Source organism: Elephas maximus, chromosome 3, assembly GCF_024166365.1.
Source record: "Elephas maximus indicus isolate mEleMax1 chromosome 3, mEleMax1 primary haplotype, whole genome shotgun sequence".
Lineage (NCBI taxonomy): Eukaryota > Metazoa > Chordata > Mammalia > Proboscidea > Elephantidae > Elephas > Elephas maximus.
Genome location: NC_064821.1, coordinates 85,531,376 through 85,557,241, shown reverse-complemented (window position 1 = coordinate 85,557,241; position 25,866 = coordinate 85,531,376). Strand labels below are relative to the sequence as shown.

Below are 25,866 nucleotides of genomic sequence, written 5' to 3'. Positions count from 1 at the left end.
TTGGAACGGGCTGTTTTTGTTATGTAATGAGACAGAATTAGCGTAGGGTGTATTTTGAGTCAATCTCTTTTGAGATATAAAAGAGATTGAACAAGCAAGCTAAGAAGCAGAGATGGGGTAAGATAGATGCCAAGACACACAGAGATCTCCAAGGATCCAGGAAGCAAAATGGCAAGGACTTTCTTCCAGAGATGACAGAAACAGAAAGCCTTCCCCTAGAGCTGGCACTCTGAATTCGGACTTCCAGTCTCCTAAACTGTGAGAGAATAAATGTTTGTTAGAGCCATTCACTTGCAGTACTTCTGTTACAGCAGCACTAGATAACAAAGACAAAAAAAAAAAAAAAATTGCCGCGGAGTCGATTCCAACTTATAGCAACCCTATAGGACAGAGTAGAACTGCCCCATAGAGTTTCCAAGGAGCACCTGGTGGATCTGAACTGCTGACATTTTGCTTAGCAGCTGTAGCTCTTAACCACTACACCACCAGTTTCCGTGACAGATACATTAAGCATTATAGGTCCTAGGCACTGTATTAAGTGCTTTATCTAGATCATTTCATTTAACCTTTATCACTACTGTAGAAGTACTGTTATTATTCCTTTTTTAAAGACGAGAAAATTCAGGCTCAAAGACATTAAGATATTTGCCCACCTTCACACAGCTAGCAAGTGGGAAAGGTAGGAATTAAATCCAGCTCTGACTCCAGAGCTTATCCTTCTAACCACTAGTACACTGAGAGAGGCAGGAGGGGAGCCTGGAGAGCCAGTGTTACGGAAGCCAAGGTAGGAGAGAATTTAAAGGAGAAATGAATAGTCAACTATGGCAAATGACACAGAGATCAAGTAAACTGAGGATTAACAAGATCCTATTGGATCTTGAAATTAGGCGTGAGGTGAAACTACCTCAGCAGTTTCATTAGCAAAGTGGTGGTAGGGGAACGAATTGAAGTGGTCTGAAGAGTAAGTGGGAAGAAGCTCCTTCTTTTCAAGGAGTTTGGCATTAAAAAATGGCGAAAGGAGGTAACAGTTAGAAGGGCTTAGTTAAATGAACTTTGCTTGCAGAGAGAGGGTTCTGGATTTATGTCAGCAGCAGTGCAGTATGATCAGTGTTATGAAGCACAACTATGAGTGTAGATAGAGAGGGATGGAGGTCAGGTCTGAGATGTTTGTGTTTAGGGATGGAGTGGGGAGGTTCACAGAGGGGACTGGAGGGTTTGGGTCTATCCAGAGTACTGGGGGTGAGGCTGCCCTCAGGGCTGCTGCCAACAGCTTAGTGGTAAGTAGGAATGGTTGGCAATGTGGGTAGTACAGCAAGACCCCGATTCAGCCATGGCTGGGGACACAGAAAGGGGAGTGATCCCCAGACAAGAAGGCTGCAGCCCTCGGTAGTCCATCTGGGCCTGGGAGGAACACAGGGGCAAGGGAGTCCTCTCCAAAGACTTAGGTAGAATTTCAAGGAGGCTGGGTTCCACTTCTTCATAGGCATCTGAGACTTCGGCCTTGGGCTGGGAGAGATGGGAGGAAAGGGGTCTGTATTAGAGTGGGTCCTATGGGAGAGGGGGCTGGATTGTGGATTGTATAGGAAGGAGGGTTTGGTTAGGGAAAGGTCCTGGGGATGGTACCTAGTGGGCACGGGTCCTGGAACAGCTGTCACGGGGGCAAGGCAGGGCTGATGATAGGGGTGGGAAGGAGAGTGCACTCACTGGACTCAGGGCTGCAGTCTCCCTAAGGTACTGGCCTAGGACCCGGTGCAGGTCTGGAAGTGAGGGCCACAGGGCATGCCTCAGGCTCCTTGGGGAGAAGGAAGAGAGGACTGAGTCATGGGAGTGAGTTGGGAGGGATGAGGAGGGCACTGAGGAGGTGGAGGCAGTTAAGTAGGCAGGTAAGGCTTAGAGAGGTAAAAGCACAATCAAGGCACTAAAATAAAGAAGCACTAGGTGAAAAGAAAACCCCTGGTGGGGAACGGGAGACAGTGCAGGGGAGAGTCATAAAAGGGTGGTGTGGGGCTTCCTCAAACATTCTTGCTTCAGGGCTTTCGTACTTTGTTCCCTCACCTGACAGGGAGGCCTTCCCTGATTACTCTGTCTAAAATGGTACCACTTCCCTTTCCCATAACTATCTCTTTGCCCTGGTTTATTTTTCTTTATAGCAGTTGACTTATTGTATGTTTATTGTTACATACATTTCTCCCTACTAGAACTTAAGCTCCACAGGGCAAAGATTTGTTCATTGCTGCATTTATAGGGTGTAGAACAGTGTCTAGCCCATAATAGGCGCTCAAGCAACAAGTAGGATGAATGAATCAAGGGAACCAGTGGGACTTGTTATTAAATTACTGGGGAGGGTGGTCTATCTGGGAAGAGCATGGGTTAAGGTGTATTGGGGGAACTTCCAATTCTTTAGTTTCATATTCCTACACGAAGGGACTTTAGGTGAACTTTTCAGGCCTCTTTTGTGACCTTACTTATATCTTTCCAGGGTTAGGAGGAGAGGCTTATCTGATTGGTTAACTAAGGAGAAGGACCTCCCCCTCTCATCTTCTCCTCCCATTTTTTTTTTTTTGTTGTTGTTGTTAGATCTACAATTGAAGGACTGAGGTGGGACAGATCTATCCTTCATTTTTATAACCTCCAGCGACATTTCTCCTCAGCCTTTGTCTTCCCACGTAAAAGAGTCATTCAGTAATAACATTTACTTAAAGGTCTGTTTTTTGGCAGGCCTTTAGCATGATGCTAAATACTTAAAAATGATCAAATAAGATATAACAAGGAAGACTTAAAGAAATAAGTAAAGGAAAATGCTACTGGTACTATGGTAGAAGTCTGTATTGAGGCCACAAGGAGAGTGTTCAATGTGGAGGGTCAGGAAAGGTTTAAGAGTTGGTGAAGAGTTATTTAAAATGAATAGGTATTAGGTATCCAGGGAGGGTATTCCAGGCAGAGGGGATATTATGTGCAAAGACCCTGAGAAGTAAAACCATCTTACTTGTGGAGGAAATCAATAGTTTGGCAAGGCTGATGCACAGGGTGGGAGGGAGTGGAGATGCTGGCAGGGGCCAGATTTTGCAAAACCTTGTCATTTTAAAGAGTCTGGACAATGCCCTGGATAGCTGTTCAAGGGATTTAAGCAGGGGAGTGATAGGTTCATGTGTACATTAAAAAAAAAAAAAAAAATTGTTCCAGTGGCTATGTGAGGCTGGATTGGAGGCAGAAGAGGATTGAGGCAGTATGCTAAACTGGAAAGCTTTTGTTTCTTGAGTCAGGTGAGAAATGAAGAGGATCTGAGCTAAGGCAGTGTCTATAGGGCTTGAGAAAGGGGGCCACTGTTTGAGCAAGGTTTAGAAGTGGGATGACCAGACCTGATGGCTAATTGGCTGAGGGGGGAAGGAGGTGCCTTCGTGTTCAGGACGAAGGGTGGACAGTGACCCTGTTACTGAGATGAGGAGCCAGAAGTGCCGTTTGAGGTATTCAGTACAGTGGGCATGTAAGGAGCCAGTGTGACATGCAGGAAGTGGCTGAAGCCATAGGTGTGCGCGTGCGGTTATCCTGGGAGAAAGTGTCACAGACTGATCCTGACATACTTGTTTAAAGGTCGCCGGCCCTGTGTGAACCATGGCCCCATCTCCCGCCTGGTCCGGGCGGTACCTGTAGTGGGCAGGAAACTGCCACCTCAGCAGGAGCAGGCTTAGGAGGGCGCTGAGGCCCAGCACCAGGAGCAGAGCGGTCACCATGGAGATCCAGGCTGTAGGGCAAAAACGGTCAGACCTTGGCTGACCCTGGCCTGAGCCCCACCCCTAGGCCCGTCACACCCTGCCCCAGCCCCGCCCCTCGTCGCCCTTGGGCACCGCGGACGTCAACTCAACCGCAGACAGGTCCGGTCAGAGCCCCGCCCCTCGCTGCGGCGAGGGAGCCCCTCCACTCGCGCAGCCGCAGACCGGCTCGCCGGCCGCCCTCACCCGTCTCGGAGGCAGTCTCCACCCTCACAGGGTCGGACCAGGCGCTCCAGGGCCCTTGGTAGGTGGGGCCGTTGAGCCTGGCGCGCAGCTGTAACCGGTAGCGAGATCGCGGGCGTAGCTCCAAGGTTTCTCCCTGGGCCCCGAGGGGCGTTTCCAGTACCTGCGCAGAGGAGAAGCGCGCTGAGTGCTCAGATGGCCGGTGGGTGGGCGTCGGGGCCATCTGATTGAACGAAATCCTTCCCCTTTTGAATTCCCCGGGTATTAGGGATCCCTACAAAGAAAAGTTAAGGATTTCGTTTTACTTGGATCCACAGTCAACGCCCACGGAAGCAGCAGTCAAGAAATCAAAAGACGCATTGCATTGGGCAGATCTGCAAAAGACCTCTTTACAGTGTTGAAAAGCAGAGATGTCACCTAGAGGACTAAGGTGTGCCTGACCCAAGCCATGGTATTCTCAGTCCCGCATATGCATGGGAAAGCTGGAAAATGAATAAGAAAGACTGAAGAAGAATTGATGCCTTTGAATTATGGTGTTGGTGAAGTATACTGAATATACCATAGACTGCCAGAGGAATGAACAAGTCTGTCTTGGAAGAAATACAGCCAGAATGCTCCTTAAAAGCAAGGATGAGGAGACTTCGCTTCACATACTTTGAACATGTCATCAGAGGGACCAGTCCGTGGAGAAGGACATCATGCTTGGTAAAGTAGAGGGCTAGTGAAAAAAAGGAAGACCCTCGATGAGATGGATTGACACCGGTGGTTGCAACCATGAGCTCAAACATAGCAACGTTTGGGAGGATGGTGCAGGACCGGGCAATGTTTTGTTCTGTTGTACATAGGGTTGCTGTGAGTAGAATCGACTCGACGGCACCAAACAACACAAAGAGCCTCACTGACGGAAAACGTGCATCCAGCAGAAACGGGGCCTTTGCCCTTCCCGAAGGACTCCCAACCTGAGAGAAACACGCCTAGCCTGACAAACACCCCAGGATACACACCCTAACAAGCAGACCTTATTTTCACAGACAACTACTTATCCTGGCACACATTCATGTAGTACACCCATGACAGAAATCCTGGTACAGGTACGCTCTGACAGAAAGTCACAGAGGTCCTGGCAGAGATACTCTCACCAGAACTTCAGGTTCTCAGAGCCATGTAGACCATGCTGCCAATAATTCTCATTCAGCAGAGAATGCTAGAAATGTGCTAGGTGCTGGCAGCGCGAAGACACATTCCAAGCAGAGGGAGCAAGGCTTGATTTATTAACTTAATCATTTAGCGAACATGAACGGCATATAGTATGCCAAACATTGGAGTAGGCACTGGGAAAAAAGATAAACATGGTCTTTCATGTGTCTAATGAGGGAGACAGCCAACCAAGTAAATAACTGAAACAATTAATTAGTGATATAATAATAATGTTATTAGCAAGGCACCATGGGAGCACAAAGAAGAGAGCATTTAATGTTGCTTGAATTGCTTGATTGGGGGTTACAGTGAGTAGTTCGGTGTGGTAAGAGCATAGAATGGGCAGGCCAGATGGTGAATGATGAGGCTAAAGCAGTGGTAGTAGGGATTTGAGGACTGTTAGTACAATAAACTCAACTTATGTGTTGGTAATTAGAGGAAAGGATAAAGAAAAGGGAAGAAGAGTCAAGGATAATTCCAGACTTGGGTAACTTGGTAAGTGGTCATACCATTGTCAGTGACAGGGAACAGAGAAGTAAGTTTGGGGAAGAAATGGTGTATAGTTCTATTTATATAAAGTTTAACTATAGTTAAAACTAATCGATGATAACAGATGTCAGACTTTGGGGAGTGATGACAGTTGGGGACATGAGGAAGTCTCTGAGGTGCTGGAAATCTATATCTTGATCTGCATAGTGGTTACATGGATGTATACCCATACACAAATTAATCAGCTGTGCATTTATGTATATCTCAATAAAAATAAGTTTTTGGGGAAAGGCGAGTTCAGTTTTGGATACACTGAACCTGAGATGCTTAGGGGACTTTTAGGTAGAGCTGTCTGATGAGAAGTTGGAGATATATATGTGGCAAATGAGAATAGAGGTAGAGAAATATTTAACTAGTTTGTGTTCAGCACCTTCTGTATGTCAGCCAGTATGCTAGCAATTTATATATTTAATTTTCAGGAAACCCTGGGGGCATAGTGGTTAAGTGCTATGGCTGCTAACCAAAGGGTAGGCAGTTTGAATCTACCACGCGCTCCTTGGAAACTCTATGGGGCAGTTCTACTCTGTCCTATAGGGTCGCTATGAGTCGGAATCAACTCGACGGCACTGGGTTTGGTTTTTTTTGGTTTTATAATTCTGTAAAGTAGGTAGCTTTATGCTCATTTCACAGTGAGGGAACTGAGACTTCAAACGTTTAGGTAATTTGCCAGTAGTATGTAAGTTACTTTCCCTAAGGGGATTGGAATGGTAAATTTAAGATCATTCATGTGTAGTCATTAAAACCAAGGAAGCTGAAGCATTCACCTAGGGAGAACATGTTTATTTATCTAGCGGATAAAAGAGCCCAGGATGGAACTCTAGGAAGCATAACATATTAAAGAAGAGTGGGAAAGGAGGATCTAAGAAATGAGAACGAGAAAAGCAGCCAAAGAGGCAGGAAGAGAATCAGGAGAGACTCTGGCAAAGGGAAAGGGCAAAGAGAAGAAAAACATTAATTGGGAGTAGCCAGCAGTGTCAGATGCCAAAGAGAGAGCAAAGTTATCAGTTGAATCAGATAAATGTAGATATACAAGCCTAGACATAGATACATAGGCAGCTTCACTCCTGATAAGAGACCTGGTGAAACTCAGGAATACTCTGAGTAGTAAGGCCTGTGGGCATTTGACCCTTGACCATACCTTCCAGTCCTGATGGCTTTCTCCAGTATATCGGAGTTGATAGCAGGTCTCTTGGGCTGCCCAGGATGAAGGGTGCTGCCATTCCAATTCCAGATGCCCACTGGAAACCTCCCTCCAGTGCAAGTTTGGGGTGGGGATGAGCACTACAGGGACATCAGCAGGGACTGGCTTAAGCCCTTCTGTGCATGAGGCATCATGCCACCAGGGCCATGGGCCAGAAGTGTCAGAGTTGGGAATCCTGGGCATGGGGGCAATTTGGTGGGGGTGAGAACTATGTGAGAGGATTGGAAAGAAAATTCTTACCAGCCTGGTGGATCCAGAAAGGGGAGCCCAGATAGCTGTGAACAGCACCCTGGGCTGTAGTCACCTCCACAAGGATGTGAATAACACTGCCATTTTGTGACTTGAAGTGGCAGCGGGAGAACTGGGGAGGCTGCAATCCTGCATTTGTTTTCTCCTCTTCACACTTTTCCCAGGTGGGGTACCTAAGAACGATTCCCACAGAGTCATTGAATCAGGCATGTCCCAGAGCTAATCCTGATAATCCCCTATCCCACAGGTGCTATGGCCTTCATAGATTATAATCCAACTTATCCTTTGAATTAATGGGAATCAGCCCCATGAATTGGATGATGGGAAGTCTTTCCCTCTGTCTCCATTTCGTACTGTTTTGTTTCTGAAGTCTGCTTTGGTGTCCAGCCTCTTCCGCTTGAGGAAAGAGCAAGCATGATACGTGAAAATAGCATGGGCTACAGAGTTTAGATCTTGGCTCATTGGTGTATATAACTCTGGGCAAATTACTTAATTTATCTCTGCCCCAGTTTCCTTGTTTGTAAAATGGGTTAATAATACCTACCTCACGGGACTGTTTCAAGGATTAAAAATCCTTCATCTTTTGGGCAAAATTATCCGTATGGTTTTAATTTGTTCTCACACAGTAGCCCTCTCACTCACTCCTGTATGCTATTTCTCTATCAGATTGTTGTGATTTCTCCTAACTTGCTTTTTTGCTTCTGTTTTTGCCACTCCCTTCAATCTGCCCTCTGCACTGCTACCAGAATTTGCTTCCAAATGTGTTGATCTGATAATGTCCAGAGTATATCATGAATCTGTCCATTTCTTTTAATGAAACCACCATTATCTCTTGCCTGGATTAAGGCAAATTCCTAAGAGTATAAATTGTTTGTACTCTTACTTCTTTATAATTTTTCCGAGAAACGTAACTTTTAAAAATGTAAAATCATATGCCACTCTTCTGCTTAAAATCCTCTGATGGCTAAAATTCCATCCCAGTTAGAATAAAAATCCAAATTCCTTTCCAAAGCCTATAAACCAAAAACCAAATCTGTTGCCCTTGAGTCAATTCTGACTCATAGCGACCCTATAGGACCAAGTAGAACTGCCGCCTAGGGTTTCCCAGGAGCAGCTGATGGGTTGGAACTACTGACCTACTGGCTAGCAGATGAACGCTTAAGCGCTGCGCCACCAGGGCTCCCTCCCAAAGCCTGTAGGGCTCTATAATATTTGGCTTCTCCTTCCCTTGCCATTCTCATCTACAATTCTCATGCCAGGTCAACACCCTTCATCCACATGGGCCTTCTTTCTGTGCCACAAATATGCAAAATGCACTTTGTCTTTGCTTTGGACTGCTCTGATCCTAGATCTTCATGTGTTGGTTCTTTCTTGCCATTTAGGTGTCAGCTCACTGTCCTGTCGCTGGTGAGGCTTTCCTGACAACTCAGTCTAAATCAGCTCCCCCCACCCACTAGGAGCCCTGGTGGTGCAGTGGTTAAGCACTTGGTTGCTAACTGAAAGGACATTGGTTCAAACTCATCAGCTGCTCTGTGGGAGAAAGATGTGGTAATCTGCTTTTGTAAGATTATAGCCTTGGGAACCCTATTGGGCAGTTCTACTTTGCTCTAAAGAGTTGTTATGAGTTGGAATGGACTCGACAGCAATGAGTTTTTTGGGTTTGGTCACCCTTCCACTAGTCTTTATCATATAATGTCATTCCTTTGTTTCTTTTTTCTCTCCCCCACCCCCACTAAAAGTTAAACCCAACAGTGCTGGAATCTTTTCTGTTTTATTTGTCAGTCTAGCCCCAGTGGCACAGAGTAACCCTCAATACTTGTTAATTCAATATATGAATCCTGACTCTGTCCTAATTATAGTCCCTAAGTGGTTCTTCATCACTAAAATTATTTATCACTTCATGTATTTATGTGTTTACCCATTTATCTGATCAATAATTGCTACTATGTGCCAGGCACTGTACTAGGCCCTACAAGCATATTGAAGAGTAATCTTCAAGGAGCTCTCACTTTGGTGGGAAAGATAGAAAAAGATGATGACATTCTACTGTGATGTGTACAGGCTGGTTTGGGAGCATCAAGGAGGAGTATCTAACTCAGATCAAGGGGGTCAGGGCATGCTTCCTGGACAAGGCAGTGCCTAGACTGAGTCTTGGGTTAGCAATAGGATAGGTGGAAGGGACAAACAGGCATCCCAGGCACATGATTGTGCACAGATAAGAGAGAATGGTGCTTTGGGGACAGTCTAAGTGGTGGGGAATAGTGGCTAATGATAAATGTAAGACTACTGACTCTTTCAGGGATGCCTGTGGCCTTTCCAAGGAGCCTGAAGTTAATTTTGCAGTAATTATGGATACATTTAAGGATTTTAAGTAGGGAAGTGTCATAATTCACTTTGGACTTTAGGAAGATCACTCTAGTTGCAGTTTATAGAAAGGATTTGTGAGGGGAAACTACACACAGAGAAAGCCATTAGGACACTGTTGTGGTTTTCCATGTGTAAAGTGATGAGGTCTGAAAATAAGGTGGTGGCAACGGGAATAGAAGGAAATGGATGGATTCATAAGATATTGAAGTGGTAGGAAATGACAAGACTGTTTTAGACTGGACCTGGAGGGTTTAAGAATGGGAGAAGTTCAGGGTGATTTCCATGTTTCACGCCTGGAAAATGGAGTTGATGGTAGGGTGGAGGAGAGTAAGAGGAGGGGCAGGTTTTGGTAGGGGAAAGGATGACTTCAGTTTTGCCACATTTTATTTATTCATGGCATCTCTATGCTCTGGAAATCTATGCAGTTATTAAAAAGAATGAATTACATCTTTTTGTAATGATCTTCAAACATTTTAAAGTAAAAACGTATGTTAACAAACCCATACATATAACATGATTCAATTTATGTTAAAATAAATATTGTATATGCTGTTGTTAGGTACTGTTGAATCGATTTAGACTCACAGTGACCCCACGTAACAGAGTAGAACTGTCCCATAGAGTTTTCTTGGCTATAATCTTTACAGAAGCAGATCGCCACGTCTTTCTCCTTGGAGCCACAGGATGAGTTCAAACCTTCGACCTTTCGGTTTATACCCAAGCGCTTAACTGTTGCGCCATAAGGGCTCCTTAAATATTGTGTATAAAAAACAAAACCAAACCCGCTACCGTTGAGTCGATTCTGACTCATAGCAACCCTATAGGATAGAGTAGAACTGCCCCATAGGGTTTCCAAGGGGTGGCTGTTGGATTCAAATTGCTGACCTTTGGGCTAGCAGCTGAACGCTTAACCACTATGCCATCAGGACTCCAGGGCTCCAATAAAAAAAAAAAAAAACATATATAAACACATAGAAAAAATAGAAGGACATGAAAACTGTTAATAGTGTTCATTTCATTATTTGTTAATTCAACAATTTTTTACTGGGCACCTGCTGTGTTCCAGGCACTGTGGTAAGTAGGAATACATTGATGAATAAAAATAGACACTGACTTTGCCCTAATGAAGGAGCCCTGGTGGCTTGGTGGTTAAGTGCTCGGCTGCTAACCAAAAGGTCAGCAGTTAGAACTCACCAGCTGTTCCACAGGAGAAAGAAGTGGCAGTCTGCTTCCGTAAAGATTATAGTCTTGGAAACCCTATGGGGAAGCTCTGCTCTGCCATATAAGGCCACTATGAGTTGGAATCAACTCGATGGAAATGGGCTTGGTTTTTTATGGGGGGGAAGGCCTTAGTGGATCAGATAGTCAGATGAGCCTTTCTCAACCAGAGTTCTGAGACAGAATTTTATTGTCAATCAAATAATCACATAAAGTAAATGTAAAATTGTAACTATAATAAGTACTTAACAAAGAAGAGAGGTACATGGTACAATAAGAATGTTTAATAGTGCAATTTGACCTAATGGGGGTCCCTGAGAAAGTGATACTTGAGCTGAGATCTGAAGGATGAGTAGAAGTTGATGACCTCAAACTTGCCACTGGGCAGGATGAGCTATGTTCAGGGAGAGAAGAGAGAATAGGACCCAGAGACATGGTTCCCAGAGACTCCATATCCAGCCCAGTCCTCCCTAGGGCTGGGTAAATAGCACATGCAAAGACCGGAGGCAGGAAGGAATATGGTAGTAATGAGGGCACCAAAGAAGGCTATGGCTGGAGCATAAAGAGTAAAGTACAGCACACTATAAGGTTAAGCTGAAGACATAAGTAGGAGCTGAGTCTTTCAGGATTTTTTCTTTATCCTAAGATCAAAGGAAAGCTACTGAAGTTTTTTAAGCAGGGGGTATTATGTTCATTTTTACAATTTTAAAAGATCACTCCAGCTCCTACGTGGAGAGGAGAATGGTTTAGAGGATTCAGGATTTAAAGAGTCTTTACAGTAATCCAAATGAGAGATGACAGTGGCTTAAACTATGGTGATATCAGCGAGGGAGAAAAATTGACAGGTTCTAGAGCTATTTAATAGTTAAAATCAATAGGACTTGGTATGGATTGGATATGGAGAAGGTGAAGGATCAATGAGGTGTTTGATGGAAATTCTTGAAGATCAAGCTAAGTTTTGATTGGATTTGATAGATAATAGGAAGTTGCAGTATATATTTGAGTAGGAAAGACCATGCAAAATTAGAGTTTTACAAAATCATGCTAAGCTTGAGTTTAATAAAGATCACTCTGTCAGCAGCATTGGGACAAGTTGGAGTTGAATGAGACTGTAGGCTGTTGCAATGATCCAGGTGACATAATTAAGGCTGAACTAAACCAAGGCATTCCTGGGGGGAATGGAGAAAGCTTGAGACGATAAAATACCTATTGGAGGATGAGAGCATAGATAGACCACAGAGGCTGATGGTTTGGGGACAGAGGACCAAAGTCATTTGGTTTGGGGTGAAGAGAACCAAGAACAATCTCTTCTTTCTTTCTGCAAGACTGTGACTGTCTCCCATGACATCAGGTTCAATCAGCAGCTCAACTCTCACCTGTTGCTGGGGCAGCATCGAGCCCTGCTGTGGTAGAAGAAGCCTTGGGAGTTAGCATAGTCCTGTTGCTGCCACTGACAAGTAACATTCTTCAGGTCCAATGTGAAGCATCGGAGTCCAATTTCCACTGAGATTAAAGAAGAAAGTCCCATCAGGGAACATATGCCTCTCCTCTATAGAGTATCCAGATAATTTTTCCACCTATAACCTGGAACATTCGGTCCTATTCTCTCTTCTCTCCCTGCACATAGCTCATCCTGCCCAGTGGCAAGTTTGAGGTCATCAGGAAGGACCATGGTTCCCAGAGACTCCATATCCAGCCCAGTCCTCCCTAGAGGTCTTTTATATCTCCTTCCCATCTCCCCATTCCTTTGTTGACTCACCTGCATCCTTGGGCAGGTCTACCGTCACAGGAAAGGACCAGGAACCCCAAGAGCCTTGGAGGGAGACACCATCAGGCTGGCTGCGCAGTTGGAGCCAGTATGAGTTGCCAGGCTGGAGCCCTGAGATGAGGCAGCTTCCATCCATCATTGTCATAGATGGAGCCTTGGGAAGAGAATCCCAGCCTCAGAACCTGGGCCTGTCTCTCAGTCAAGACAGCCTTCATCTCTTATGTCTGAAGCCCACAGCATCCCTGTGGAGAGAATCTCAGCTCCTCACTAGATCGGTATGCACATAGACTGGGGGCTAGGTTAGTGGATTTGGGGTGTAAAATGCCTGGCATCCAGGGCATTTTAGGGAAGTTTCCATTAATTTGAAGGCTTGACGGCCCTCGTGTTTGTTCAGTGTGAATGGCCCAATGTGGGAGACCCCTAAATAAGGCTAGCTCCTGAAGGCTAATCAGAACCTGTACTAATTCCCCAAGAGCCAACCCAGCCTGGAATGCCCAAAGTATAGCCTTTCTTTCCTGGGCAAAATTGGGGGCAGAGGATAGGTGATGGAGCAGAAGAAGCCTAGGATACTTCTCTAGTTGGGGAGGTCTGCTCTGATCCATCCTGTTGGGGCATTGTGGGCCAGGCACATGGAGGCTGTTCCAGAGCTGGTGCTGGGTTTGGTCTCCGCAGAGCTGGGCAACAGGTTTCTGTGGAGAGCAGCTGCATGACTGTGGGACCAGTGAAGTTCCTGGGATCCTTGGGGCCATAGCGGAGCTCATGTCTCAGGAAATCACTGATTTCAGGAGCTGGGGCCTCCCAGCTGATCTGAAGTTCCCCTGGCTGGCTCCCGCCCATGGCCTTGATGATACTGGGGGGAGCTGGCCGGCCTGAGGGCAAGACAGGACACGTCAGGACTCTCTAAGCTCTACACTCTGATTCAGCCTGTGGACTTGGAGCGCATGCTGGAGGCTGGATTGGGGACAGCCTGTGGGTTCAAAAACATCACAGGTCATAACTTTCCTGGAGGTTGGGGCAGAGAGCCTCCTTATGTTGTTCTTCTTTCCACATGAGAACAGTGACCTCATTGCAGCATAATGGTTTGTTGGACTTTGTGCTCTTTGAGAGCAGGGATTTCTTTTCATCTCTGTATCCTTGGCACCTAGCAAAGTACCTGGCACATAGTAGGTATTCTATACCTGTTGACTGGGTGAGTGAATGAATATATTAATGAGGGGAGGACCTGGGGTGTGTCTGGTGCAAAATGATTCGTGGGATAAGTCTAGCTCTCGATGCCAAAGCAGGGAGGGATGGTAGGCGGTCTTGAGGTTCCTCTGGGGATCTGGTAATGGGGGGCACCCATGTTGTCCTTAAAGAGCATAGGCCAGTCAGATTCTAGGAGCTGGACATGGGGGGAGAGGAGGGAGGAAGGCAGCAAGTAGAGAGACCAGGATGACAGGCCCTTACCCACATTATCCACATAGAGCACCCGCTTGGTCAGATTCTGGTTCAGGAACACATTCTTCACCCAGAGGTGCAGCGGGAAAAAGAGGCGTATATCATCCTGGACTGGAAACTGGCACACGTACCGGGTTCCAAAGGGGGACACACTCTGAGAACTCAGGGGACAGGCTCGGGGCTTCTCCCTGTTGGCATAGGAGAAGTCCTACCTACACAGCCATCATGCTCAGCCCTAAGGACCCAGTTCTGGACTCATGTCCAACTTCTGTCTCAACTACTGACATTTTTCTTCTCAGTGCCTGGGATAGGTGTTGTTAGGGGTTATGTAGGAGTTTGAGCTGGGGTCCACACACAACCAAAGCACATCTGTTCATAAAGTGGCTACCTAGGGCATGTACTTGATAGGGCCACAGAGATGGAGGATACTGGAGTGGGACTCAGCTGAAGTGAGTACAGGGACAGATATATGGAGAATGGGGCATGCCCAGTACATACCCTGGGTAGGCATACAGCAGCTGGTATGTCCCACTGGGTGCTGCCTCTTCCTCATCCCAGAAGCAGGTGAGGTCCTCAAATGTTTGGGAGAAACAGTTCAGGAGCTCTTTGTCCGAGGCCAGCAAAGCAACATCTGGGGAACAGCTGGTGAGTTGGGCTCTAGATCCTCCCAGGCATACTCATGATCAGGAGTAGGGGACCAGTGGGAGTCTCCTACTCTGCATCCCCTCCCAGAGATCCCTCTTCCTGGGCATAGGTGATCTCCACCCTCCACACAGCTCACCTTGACTGGTGACTTGGGCCAGGTTTTGGGGGGCCAGGAGGAGGCAGGAGGTGACCATGAAGAGGGCCCAGGAGGGCATCTTCTCCGGCACAGTGTGCCTGCCTTAGCCCATCCTCCCCTCAGGAAGCCGGGCCCCAATCCCCTCCCGGGCCAGCCCCTCAGGTTCCTGTCAGATACAGCCCCACGTCCTGTCCCTGTCCCTGCCCCTGCCCCTGTGGGGCCCATCCAGACCACACTGGGGCCAGGGGACAGGGGAGGGGGAGTGAGCAGGAGGGTAGGAAGAATTTGCAAGGGAGGACATGGACCTTTTGGTGGGAGGGAGATGGAGGTTACATTTTTGACCATGCATCAAAAGGAAGAGAATAAGCCTCTATGCGTGTCTACATTAACTATAGTCAAAAAACAAACAAACCTGTTGCCGTCGAGTCAATTCCGACTCATAGTGACCCTGTAACTACAGTAGAAGGGTATAATATCAACAAGCATAGCAATATTTACTGAGCACTTAATTTGCTGCCTGTGTTAATTACTTTATATCTATTGACTCAGCTAATCCTCACGGAAGTCTTATTACTCCCATTATAGAGATGAGGAAAGGAGGTGCAGAGAAGTTAAAAGATTTGTCCAAGATCACATACTTACTAAAGGTGAGGTATAGGAGGTCAAACTTCAGGACTCAAGGGTTTAACAACTATGCTATGCTGCTGGAAGATGTAATTTGCCAAGAAATGACTGTCTGCCTCACAACCACGGCAAAATGATAGGCATTTCCACTTTAATAAGTTCTGTGACTTTGTGCATAAGTAAACACGTTCTCCCTGGAATTGGATATGCCCCCTCCATTGTGGGTGGCCTTCACAGCTGCCTCTAGTGCCTCACTACTCAAAGTGTGGTCCACAGACCAGAAGTAACAGAATTATCTGGGAGCTTGTTAGAAATGCAGAACCTTAGGCCCCGCCCCAGACCTACTAAATCAGAATCTGCATTTTAGCAAAATCCCTAGGTGATTCAAATGCATATTAAAATTTGAGAAGCCCTGGTCTTCAGTGGTTTTATCTTATTTGCTCAGAACCAAGGAAAGGTTGGTCTAAGCTCTCCAGCTTGTGCTCATCTTCACATTAGCAACAGAATAGTGGGTATGATCTCTGAACCCCTGCTTTCCGTAACTGTGGGTGGCTATTTATGCCACCTCTCAGTAGTTTTGATTCTTGGAGGGGGTGCAGAGCCATATTAACCCCCACATTTATTCTCTCAGTCCTCAGCTGGGAATCTCATTGCTGGCTCTACATTTTAACTGTCCTCAATACCACCTTTCTCTCTTCCTTCTGAATTAATTTTACTAAGAGAGAACGAGAAAAAGATTTTTTTTTTTTTGGTGGGGGGATATAGATGGAAATCCTTGAGTCCTACTGTGAAGTCTTCATTTCACTGGTGCCATTTTTCTGCAAGAAGTCTCTGAGCCAGGAGCTGTCTAGCTCACAGGTTACCAGGACCAGCTTCCTCTGCCCAACGGTAGTGCCTTTAACCCTCCCTCCATTCACCTTCCCTCCATCAAGGACCATCCAACCTTCTTTCAGATCAAGTGAGAGGGGAAAAGCAACTTTAATATTCATGCATTCTCATGACTTTGGGTGCTATGTATATGCTGATGACTTCAAAATTAGTATCTCCAGCTGTGACTTCTCCCCTGGCCCCCAGATGTAGATAGCTGTCTCAGGCTGGGTTGTCTAGAGGAGCAAAACCAGTGAAGCATATGTATATAAATATATATAGAGAGAGACATTTATTTCAAGGAAGTGGCTCATACAGTTATGGAGGCTGGCAAGTCCCAGATCTGTGGGTCAGGTGTCAGGCTGGAGGAAGCTTCTCCTGACTCATGTGGTTGCAGGAGCTGACGAACCCAAAATTGGCAGGTCAGGTGGTAGGCTGCTGGCTCACATGGTTGCTGGAGCTGGCAAATCCCAAAATCTGCAAGTCAGGCAGCAGGCTGCTGGCTCATGTCCCAAGAACCAGAGGTCAGATGATGCTGAGTCAGGTGCAGGATCAAGAGAGTGAGAGCTTTGGCAGAACATTCATATATATTGGATACAGGCCACACCCCCAAGGAAAATCCCCTTAACATCAGATCACAAAGTGAAGGATAATTACATAATACTGAGAATCATGGCCTAGCCAAGTGGACATATAACATTAACCATCACAATAGCCAACTGCCTACTGAGGGTCTCCACTTGCAAGTCTAATGGGCATTTTATACTTAAGATGGCCAGAATAAAACTCTGGATTTTAGTCCCCCCAAACCCGTTTTTTCTCTAGTCTTGTCTACCTCTGTAAGTGGAACCACCATCTACTCAGTTGATCAAACCAAAACCTCAAAACTCCTTGTTTCCTCTCTCTTACCCTACCTTCAATTCATTAGCAAAGTCCTATCAGATTTTCTTAAAAAAATGTACGCTGGATCTGAACACTTTTTACCACCTCCACTGCCACCATCCTAGTCCAAGTTTTGGATACTGCAATGAGCTTCTTAACTGACGTCCCTGTCTCTACTCTTACTCCTTTTTGTCCATCCTCCACACAATACAGTGATATTTTAAAAATACAAATCAGATTTTTTTTCACTCCCCTGCTTAAAACCCTCCAAAGGTTTCCATTGCACTTAGAATAAAAGCCAAATGCCTCCTAACAGCATGCAAGGTGGTGCCTGATGTAGTATCTGCCTACTTCAATCTTATCTCCTACCACTTTCTTCTTCACTCTCAACTAGCCACAAAATATTCGTGTCTCTCATCTCAATCCTTGTCTTACCCACCCTTTTTGCAGCGTTTGGCATTCTTCTCCTTCCTCGAGTTCTACCACATAAAATTCCACTGGTTTCCCTGTTGTTAGGTGCAATCGAGTCCATTTTGACTCATAGTGACTGTCTTAGTTATCCAGTGCTGCTATAACAGAAATACCACAAATGGGTGGCTTCAACAAACAGAAGTTTATTCTCCCAGAGTCTAGTAGTCCAGAAGTCTGAATTCATGGCGTCAGTTCCAGGAGAAGCCTTTCTCTGTCCGTCGGTTCTGGACGAAGGTCCTTGTCATCAGTCTTCCCTTGGTCTAGGAGCTTCTTAGCCCAGGGACCCCAGGTCCAAAGGATACATGCTCCTGCCTCTTCTTGCTTGGTGATAATGACAGCCCCCCGTATCTCTGCTTGCTTCTTTCTTTTTTATCTTGAAAGAGATTGGCTCAAGACACAACCTAATCTTGTAGATTGTGTCCTGCCTCATTAACATGTATGTCTCTAATCCTGCCTTATTAACATCATAGAGGTAGGATTTACAACACATGGGAAAATCACATTAGATGACAAAATGGTGGACCAGCACACAATACTGGGAATCATGGCCTAGCCAAGTTGACACACATTTTTTGAGGACACTATTCAATCCAATCCACAACAGTGACCCTATGTGACAGAGTAGAACTATCCCATAGGGTTTTCTAGGCTGTAATATTGATGGGAGCAGATCAATAGGCCTTCCTCCCTCAGAGCTGCTGGGTGGGTTAGAACAGCCAACCTTTTGGTTTGCAGCTCAGCTCTTAACTGTTGCACCACGAGGGCTCCTTGGTTTCCTCCTACCTCTTAGAATATTCCCTCTCGGTTGCCTTCTGTGGTTCCTTTTTAAGAGTTGCTACTCCCTAAGTGTCCCTAGGTGTAGAGGATCAGTGAAAAAGAGGAAGATTCCCTGCGAGATGGATCGACACAGTGGCTGCAACAATGGGCTCAAGCATAGCAAGGATTGTGAGGGTGGCACAGGACTGGGTAGTGTTTCATTCTGCTGTACATAGGGTCGCTATGAGTTGGAACCAACTTGATGGCACCTAACAACAACAACAGGTATCTTTGCTTAGCCCTTTATAATGCCTGAGAAATCTCATGGCTTTAATTTCTCTATATGCCAATAACTTCCCAGATCTGACTACTCTCTTGAACTCCAAACCCTCAGTTACTTATTGGACATCTCTGTAGTTCCACATTGTTGTTGCGTGCCATCGAGGCGATTCTGACTCATAGCGACCCTACAGGACAGAGTAGAACTGCTCCATAGGGTTTCCTAGGCTGTAATCCTTATGGGAGCAGATCACCAAGTCCTGCAGAGCAGCTGGTGGGTTTGAACCAAAGACCTTCTGGGTAGCAGCCAAGTGCTTAACCATAATGCCACCAGGGCTCCTTGTTGTTCCATAGGCATTTCCAACTCACCAAATCCCAGGTAGAACTATCACTAACTCCCATATCCCCCTCCCTTTTTTTTCATTCTGCTGTAAGTGAAAGTTTACAATTCAAGTCAGTTTCTCATACAAAAACTTATACACACATTGTTATGCGACTTTAGCTGCTCTCCCCACAATGTGACAGCCCACTCCTTCTCTCCACCCTGTATTTCCTGTGTCCATTCAACCAGCTCCTGTCTCCCTCTGCCTTCTCATCTCACCTCCAGACAGGAGCTGCCCACATAGTCTCATGTGTCTACTTGAGCTAAGAAGTACACTCCTCAGCAGTATCATGTTATGTCTCATAGTCCAGTCTAATCTTTGTCTGAAGAGTTGGCTTTGGGAATGGTTTTAGTTTTGGGCTGGCAGAGTGTCCAAGGGCCATGACCTCTGGGGTTCCTCCAGCCTCAGTCAGACCATTAAGTCTGTGTTTTTACTAGAATTTGAGTTCTGCACCCCACTTTTCTCCTGCTCCATCAGGGATTCTCTGTTGTGTTCCATGTCAGGGCAGTCATTGGTGGTAGCCAGGTACCATCTAGTTCTTCTGGTCTCAGGCTGATGGAGTCTCTGGCTTATGTGGCTCTTTCTTTCTCTCAGGTTCATATTTTCCTCATGTCTTTGGTTCTTCATTTTCCTTTGCTCCAGGTGGGTTGAGACCAATTGATGCATCTTAGATGGCCCCTAATTAATTAATCTAATCTTAGATGGCCATTAATCTAATTAGTGAATACCCATCTCCCTCCTCCCCGACCCTTGTAACTATCAAAGAATGTTTTCTTCTATGTTTAAACCTTTTCTTGAGTTCTTATAATAGTGGTCTCCTACAATATTTGTCCTTTTTTGTTTTTATTGTCCTTTAAGTGAAAGTTTACAAATCAAGTCAGTCTCTCATACAAAAACTTATACACACCTTGCTATGTACTCTTAGCGGCTCTCCCTGTAATGAGACAGCACACTCCTCCTCTCCACCCTGTATTCCCTGCGCCTATTCATCCAGCTCCTGTCCCCCTCTGCCTTCTCATCTCGCCTCCAGGCAGGAGTTGCCACCATAGTCCATGTGTCTACTTGTGCCAAGAAGCTCACTCCTCACCTACAATATTTGTCCTTTTGCAACTTATTTCACTCAGTTTAATGCCTTCCAGATTCATCCATGTTATGAGATGTTTCATGGATTCACTGTTGTTCTTTATCATTGCATAGTATTCCATTTTGAGACTATGCCATAATTTGTTTATCCATTCATCCGTTGATGGGGGCCTTGGTTGTTTCCATCTTTTTGCTATTGTAAACAGTGCTGCAATGAACATAGGTATGCATATATCTATTCACGTGTGGGCTCTTATTTCTCTAGGATATATTCCAAGGAATGGGATTGCTGGATTGTATGGTACTTCTATTTTTAGCTTTCTAAGGAAGTGCCAAATCCATTTCCAAAGTGGCTGTACCATTTTACATTCCCACCAGCGGTGTATAAGTGTTCCAGTCTCTCCACAACCTCTCCAATATTTATTATTTTGTGTTTTTTGGATTAATGACAGCATTGTTGGGGTCAGATGGTATCTCATAGTAGTTTTGATTTTCATTTCTCTGATGGCTAATGATCCTGAGCGTTTCCTCATGTATCTGTTAGCAGCCTGAATGTCTTCATTGGTGAAGTGCCTGTTCATATCCTTTGCCCATTTTTTAATTGGGCTATTTGTCTGTTTCTTGTTAGGTTTTACAGTATCTTGTAGATTTTAGAGATTAGATGCTGATCAGGTCTGTAGTAGCCAAACATTTTTCCCCAGTATGTAGGTTGTCTTTTTACTCTTTGGTGAAGTCTTTGGATGAGCACGGATGTTTGATTTTTAGAAGCTCCCAGTTATCTAGTTTCTCATCTTGTGTTTGTGCATTGTTAGTAATGTTTTGTATACTGTTTATGCCATGTATTAGGGCCCCTAGCGTTGTCGCTATTTTTTCTTCCATGATCTTTATTGTTTCAGATTTTATATTTAGGCCTTTGATCCATTTTGAGTTAGTTATTGTGCATGGTATGAGGTATGGGTCTTGTCTCATTTTTTTGCAGAATGGATATTCAGTTATGCCAGCACCATTTGTTAAAAAGACTGTCTTTTCCCTATTTAATGGACTTAGGGCCTTTGTCAAATATGAGCTGCTCATAGGTGGGTGAATTTATGTCTGGATTCTCAATTCTGTTCCATTGGTCTATGTGTCTGTTGTTGTAACAGTACCAGAATGTTTTGAATACTGTGGTGGTATAATAGCTTCTAAAATCAGGTGCAGTGAGGTCTCCCACTTTGTTCTTCTTTTTCAGTAATGCTTTACTTATCTGGGACCTCTTCCCTTTCCATATGAAGTTGGTGATTTGTTTCTCCATCTCATTAAAAAATGCCATCGGAGTTTGGATCGGGGTTGCATTGTATCTATTGTATCTACTCTATCGGGTAGAGTAGACATTTTATAATGTTGACTCTTCCTATCCATGAGCAAGGTATGTTTTTCCACTTATGTAAGTCTCTTTTGGATACTTGCAGTAGTGTCTTATAGTTTTCTTTGTATAGGTCTTTTATGTCTCTCTTTAGATTTATTCCTAAGTATTTTGTCTTCTTGGGCTGTATTGTAAATGGTATTGATTTGGTGATTTCTTCTTCGATGTTCTCTTTGCTGGTTTAGAGGAATCCAACTGATTTTTGTATATTTATCTCATAACCTGATACTTCACTGAAACCTTCTATTAGTTCTAGTAGTTTTCTGTGTGTCAGATCATATCATCTGCAAATAGGGGTACTTTTACTTCTTCCTTACCAATCTGGATGCTCTTTATTTCTTTTTCTAGCCTAATTGCTCTGGCTAGGACCTCCAGCACAATGTTGAACAAAAGTGGCGTAATAAAGGGCACCCTTGTCTGGTTCCCATTCTCAAGGGGAATGCTTTCAGACTGTCTCCATTTAGGATGATGTTGGCTGTTGGCTTTGTATAAATGCCCTTTATTATGTTGATGAATTTCCTATCTATTCCTATTTTGCTGAGAGTTTTTTTTATCATGAATTGTCAAATGCCTTTTCTGCATCAATTGATAAGATCATATGGTTATTGTCTTTTGTTTTATTTATATGATGGATTACATTGATTGGTTTTCTAATGTTAAACCATCCCTGCATACCTGATACAAATCCCACTTGGTCATGGTGAATTATTTTTTTGCTATGTTGTTGAATTCTATTGGCTAGAATTTTGTTGAGAATTTTTTGTGTCTAAGTTCATGAGGGATGTTGGTCTGTAATTTTCTTTTTTTTGTGGTGTCTTTACCTGGTTTTGGTATCAGAGTTATGCTGGCTTCACAGAATGAGTTTGGGAGTGTTCCATCTTTTTCTGTGCTCTGAAATACCTTTAAGTAGTAGTGGTGTTAACTCTCCTCTGAAAGTTTGGTGGAATTCTCCAGTGAAGCCGTCCGGGCCAGGGCTTTTTTTTGTTGGGAGCTTTTAAATTACCTTTTCAATTCCTTCTTTTGTTATAGGTTTATTTATTTGTTCTACCTCCGTTTGTGTTAGTTTAGGTAGGTAGTGTGTTTCTAGAAATTTGTCCATTTCCTGAAGGTTTTCAAATTTGTTAGAGTATAATTTTTCATAGTATTCTGTTATGATTCCTTTAATTGCAGTTGGGTCTGTTGTGATATCACCCATCTCATTTCTTATTCAGGTTATTTGCTTCCTCTTCTGTTTTTCTTTTGTCAGTTTGGCCAGTGGTTTATTGATTTTATTGATCTTTTCAGAGAACCAGCTTTTGGTCTTGTTAACTCTTTCAATTGTTTTTCTGTTCTCTATTTCATTTAATTCTGCTTTAATTTTTATTATTTGGTTTCTTGTAGTGCCCAAGTACTTCTTTTGCTGTTTTCTTTCTATTTGTTCAAGTTGCCATATGCCCATTTGACCTTCCTTTCCTTTGTTCTGCATTTCACCGTAGGCTACCTGGATATCTAAGCCTGAAACCTGAGAGTTAATCTTCATTTTTCCTCCAGACCTTCATCCATGTCTTTACCAAGTCCTGTGACTTCTATAGGGAGACAGTGTAACAGTGGTTATGAGTGCAGAAACCACATGGGGCTTGTCTCTGATTGTCAGAGTTGAGATGGGAGCTCTCTGCTGCTGTGTGGGAGGGATTCTGCTTCCTGTCCTTATCAGTTTTCCATTTTTCTCCATTTCCACACAGTTGAAAAGGGTACCTTCCTCAATTCTTTACTTCTTTGGAAAACCAGGCAGGAACTGGGACAGATCTAGGGGAAATGGTACTACTTAGTTAAGTCCCTGCCTACTTTGGCCAAGGAATTCTGAAGGTTCTTTAAGGTCCAGCCCAGCTAAGGAGGCCTAGGCTTTCCTGTTGGGATGGATATAAGGCCCAAACCCTGGCTTGTGTTTGTTCTCTGTGCAGCCATTGCTCATAGAGCTCAAGGACTCGCTGGTTGAGGATTGGCTTAGGCAGTGATGTGCTGTTAAACTGTCTCTCTGGGGGGGAGGGGGAGAGCCTTGTTTTGTAACATTTTCTCCTTTCTGTGGTATAAATACTCCACATGGCCAATCTCAAGCTACCTACATGATGTCACTGAACACTGAGTTGGAAAGAAATGTGCAGAATCGGTTCTTGAGAGTGGGTGCTCTTGCCCTTTATCTTCTCATCTCTCCAGATTTACCATCACCTGCCATGTTGAGCCAGTTAGGCAAATAGCTCTAGGCACTAGCGTATTGTAGCTCCCCATTTCTTTCTTTCCCAACATTGCCTAACTTCTTGTCAAAATGACTCTATGGCCCCAAAACGCTGGGCCCCAGATACACTGTTAACCCAGAACTGAAATGATTCCCAAAGCCCACTCTTCAGACAAAGATTAGACAGGACTACAAAACAAAAATAATAAACCTGAGGAGTGTGCTTCTTAGTTCAATCAGATATATGAGACCAAATACGTGGCTCCTGTCCAAAAGCAGGATGAAAAGGCAAAAAGGGATGGGAACTGGTCCATAGGACACAGGGAACACAGGGTGGAAGGGGGGAGTGTGCTGTCACATTGTGGGGATTGCAACTAATGTCATAAAACAATATGTGTATAAATTTTTGAAGGAGAAATTAACTTGTATTGTAAACTTTCACTTAAATCACAATAAAAAAAAGTAGCTATAAAATTTTCAATTAAAAAAAAGTTCCAAAAAAAAATGACTCCATGGCGCCTCTAGCTATGTTTTAGAGCACCATATTCTTCCCACACCTTTGTCAGTATTGTTTTAGTCTGATGGTTGACAAGTGTTATCTTCTTTTTAAATATATATATACAATTTATGTTATTTTTGTTGTTGTTGAGAATATACATAGCCGAACATACACGGACTCAACAATTTCTACATGTACAATTCAGTGACATTGGTTACATTGTTCAAGTTGTGCAGCCATTCTCACCCTCCCATTCCAAGTTGCTCCTCCCCCATTAACATAAACTCACTACCCCCTAAGTTTACTATCTAATCTTTTGAGTTGCTGTTGTCCATTTGATCCCATATAGACAGAGCTTAAAAGAGTACAGTGCTCAAGGCAGACACTCTTTACTCGTTAAGCTGAACTATTGTTTGGTTTTAAGAAGACTTCAGAGGTTTTTTTTGGTTTAAGGTTTAAAGATTATCTCAAGGCAGTAGTTTTAGGGGTTCATCCAGTCTCCATGGCTCCAGAAAATCCGGATCCCATAAGAATTGACAAGTGGTATCTTCTTAATCAGTGCTTTGTCTGAAGCTCAAATTTGCTTTTATTCTTTCCCTGCTTAAAATCCTTTTATAGCTCCTCCTTATCCTTTGTACCAAGACCCATCTCTCCATGCTGGAACACAAAATCCTTCCCACCTTTACAACTTCTCATTCCTGGAATCTCACCGCCCCCCGCACCTCCCCACCCCTAAGATGCTCCAGTCACTATTCCCCAAACTCAATCCCCTTTCCTGCCACATGACATTGTTTCCATTGCTTCCCCACACACAAAACCTTCCCAACTTTGCCTGTTGGAAATTTCTTTGTGATTCAAGACCAGTCTCCAAGTCACTATTTCCTGGGGCGGGGTGTGGGGGGGTTCTTTTCTTATCCTCTAACTGTATGTAAGAGGAGCTCTGGTGGTGCAGTGGTTAAGCATTCAGCTGCTAACAGATCGGCAGCTCAAACCCACCAGCCCGCCTGAGGGAGAAAGATGTGGCAGTCTGCTTCCGTAAAGATTTATAGACTTGGAAACTCCATGGGGCAGTTCTACCCTGTCCTATAGGGTTACTATGAGTTGGAATCAACTTGATGGCTGTGGATTTTAATCCTGACAGGGAGAGCTGCAGGGGACCAATTTGGTCAGCCTTCTGTCTTCTGCCCCCTGCAAGACATCCTGGCTCCTGAGCTACTCTACCTTAGGCTGCCAGGCTGTCTCCAAAGCCCGAATCTAAGGCCAGATGAGGAAACATGAGGACCAGCCCCACTATAGGCAGACTCTGGTTGGCCCACCCTGGGAAGAAGGCCTGGGGCGAGATAAGAGGATGCACAGCCTGTGGGTGGAGCCTGAGCTGCCCGGAGGACCATGCAGGAAATTACCCCTTCCTTGGGGGCTGAGGGGAATGACTCAGGGCTGACTGGTGGGAGTTCCGTTTTTGCAGCCATGGCAGCCTGCAGCAAGACCTTTCGGATAAAAAGAGCAAGTTTGCCTTCCCCAGCTGCCTGCCTAATGAGGCTTTGAGATATGTGCCTCAGCCTTTTCCCTTTCCATCATTTCTTTGGAAACAAGCTTGTGCTGCTGGGCTGGTCTCTTGCTCCAACCACTGCCCTCCCCAACCCAGGTCATCTGTGAGAATAAGGCTATAGAGTGAAGCAGTAAGCTGA

The 25,866-nt window shown here is 44.7% G+C and overlaps 1 protein-coding gene across 1 annotated transcript; it reads right to left on the bottom strand.

The window, feature by feature from the left end:
• Positions 1–1,184: 1,184 nt before the first annotated feature.
• Positions 1,185–14,822, bottom strand: MPL (MPL proto-oncogene, thrombopoietin receptor). Its single transcript, XM_049879020.1, has 12 exons — positions 14,721–14,822; positions 14,438–14,570; positions 13,949–14,127; positions 13,073–13,371; positions 12,494–12,656; positions 12,111–12,237; positions 7,141–7,322; positions 6,838–6,980; positions 3,957–4,116; positions 3,646–3,742; positions 1,705–1,792; positions 1,185–1,506 (listed from the first exon to the last, which is right to left on the bottom strand). Exons 1-12 carry the CDS (start codon positions 14,797–14,799, stop codon positions 1,252–1,254), a joined length of 1,905 nt encoding a protein of 634 aa, XP_049734977.1. The 5' UTR covers positions 14,800–14,822; the 3' UTR covers positions 1,185–1,251.
• Positions 14,823–25,866: the final 11,044 nt, after the last annotated feature.

Coding starts and splice junctions, on each gene's coding strand:
- MPL (XM_049879020.1), bottom strand. CDS start 14,799: ATGCCCTCCTGGGCCCTCTTCATGGTCACCTCCTGCCTCCTCCTGGCC. Junction 4,117..6,837: donor AAAGCCATCAGGACTGGAAG/GTATGGTCAAGG, acceptor TCCTCTGCGCAG/GTACTGGAAACGCCCCTCGG. Junction 3,743..3,956: donor GGAGACTGCCTCCGAGACGG/GTGAGGGCGGCC, acceptor TTTGCCCTACAG/CCTGGATCTCCATGGTGACC.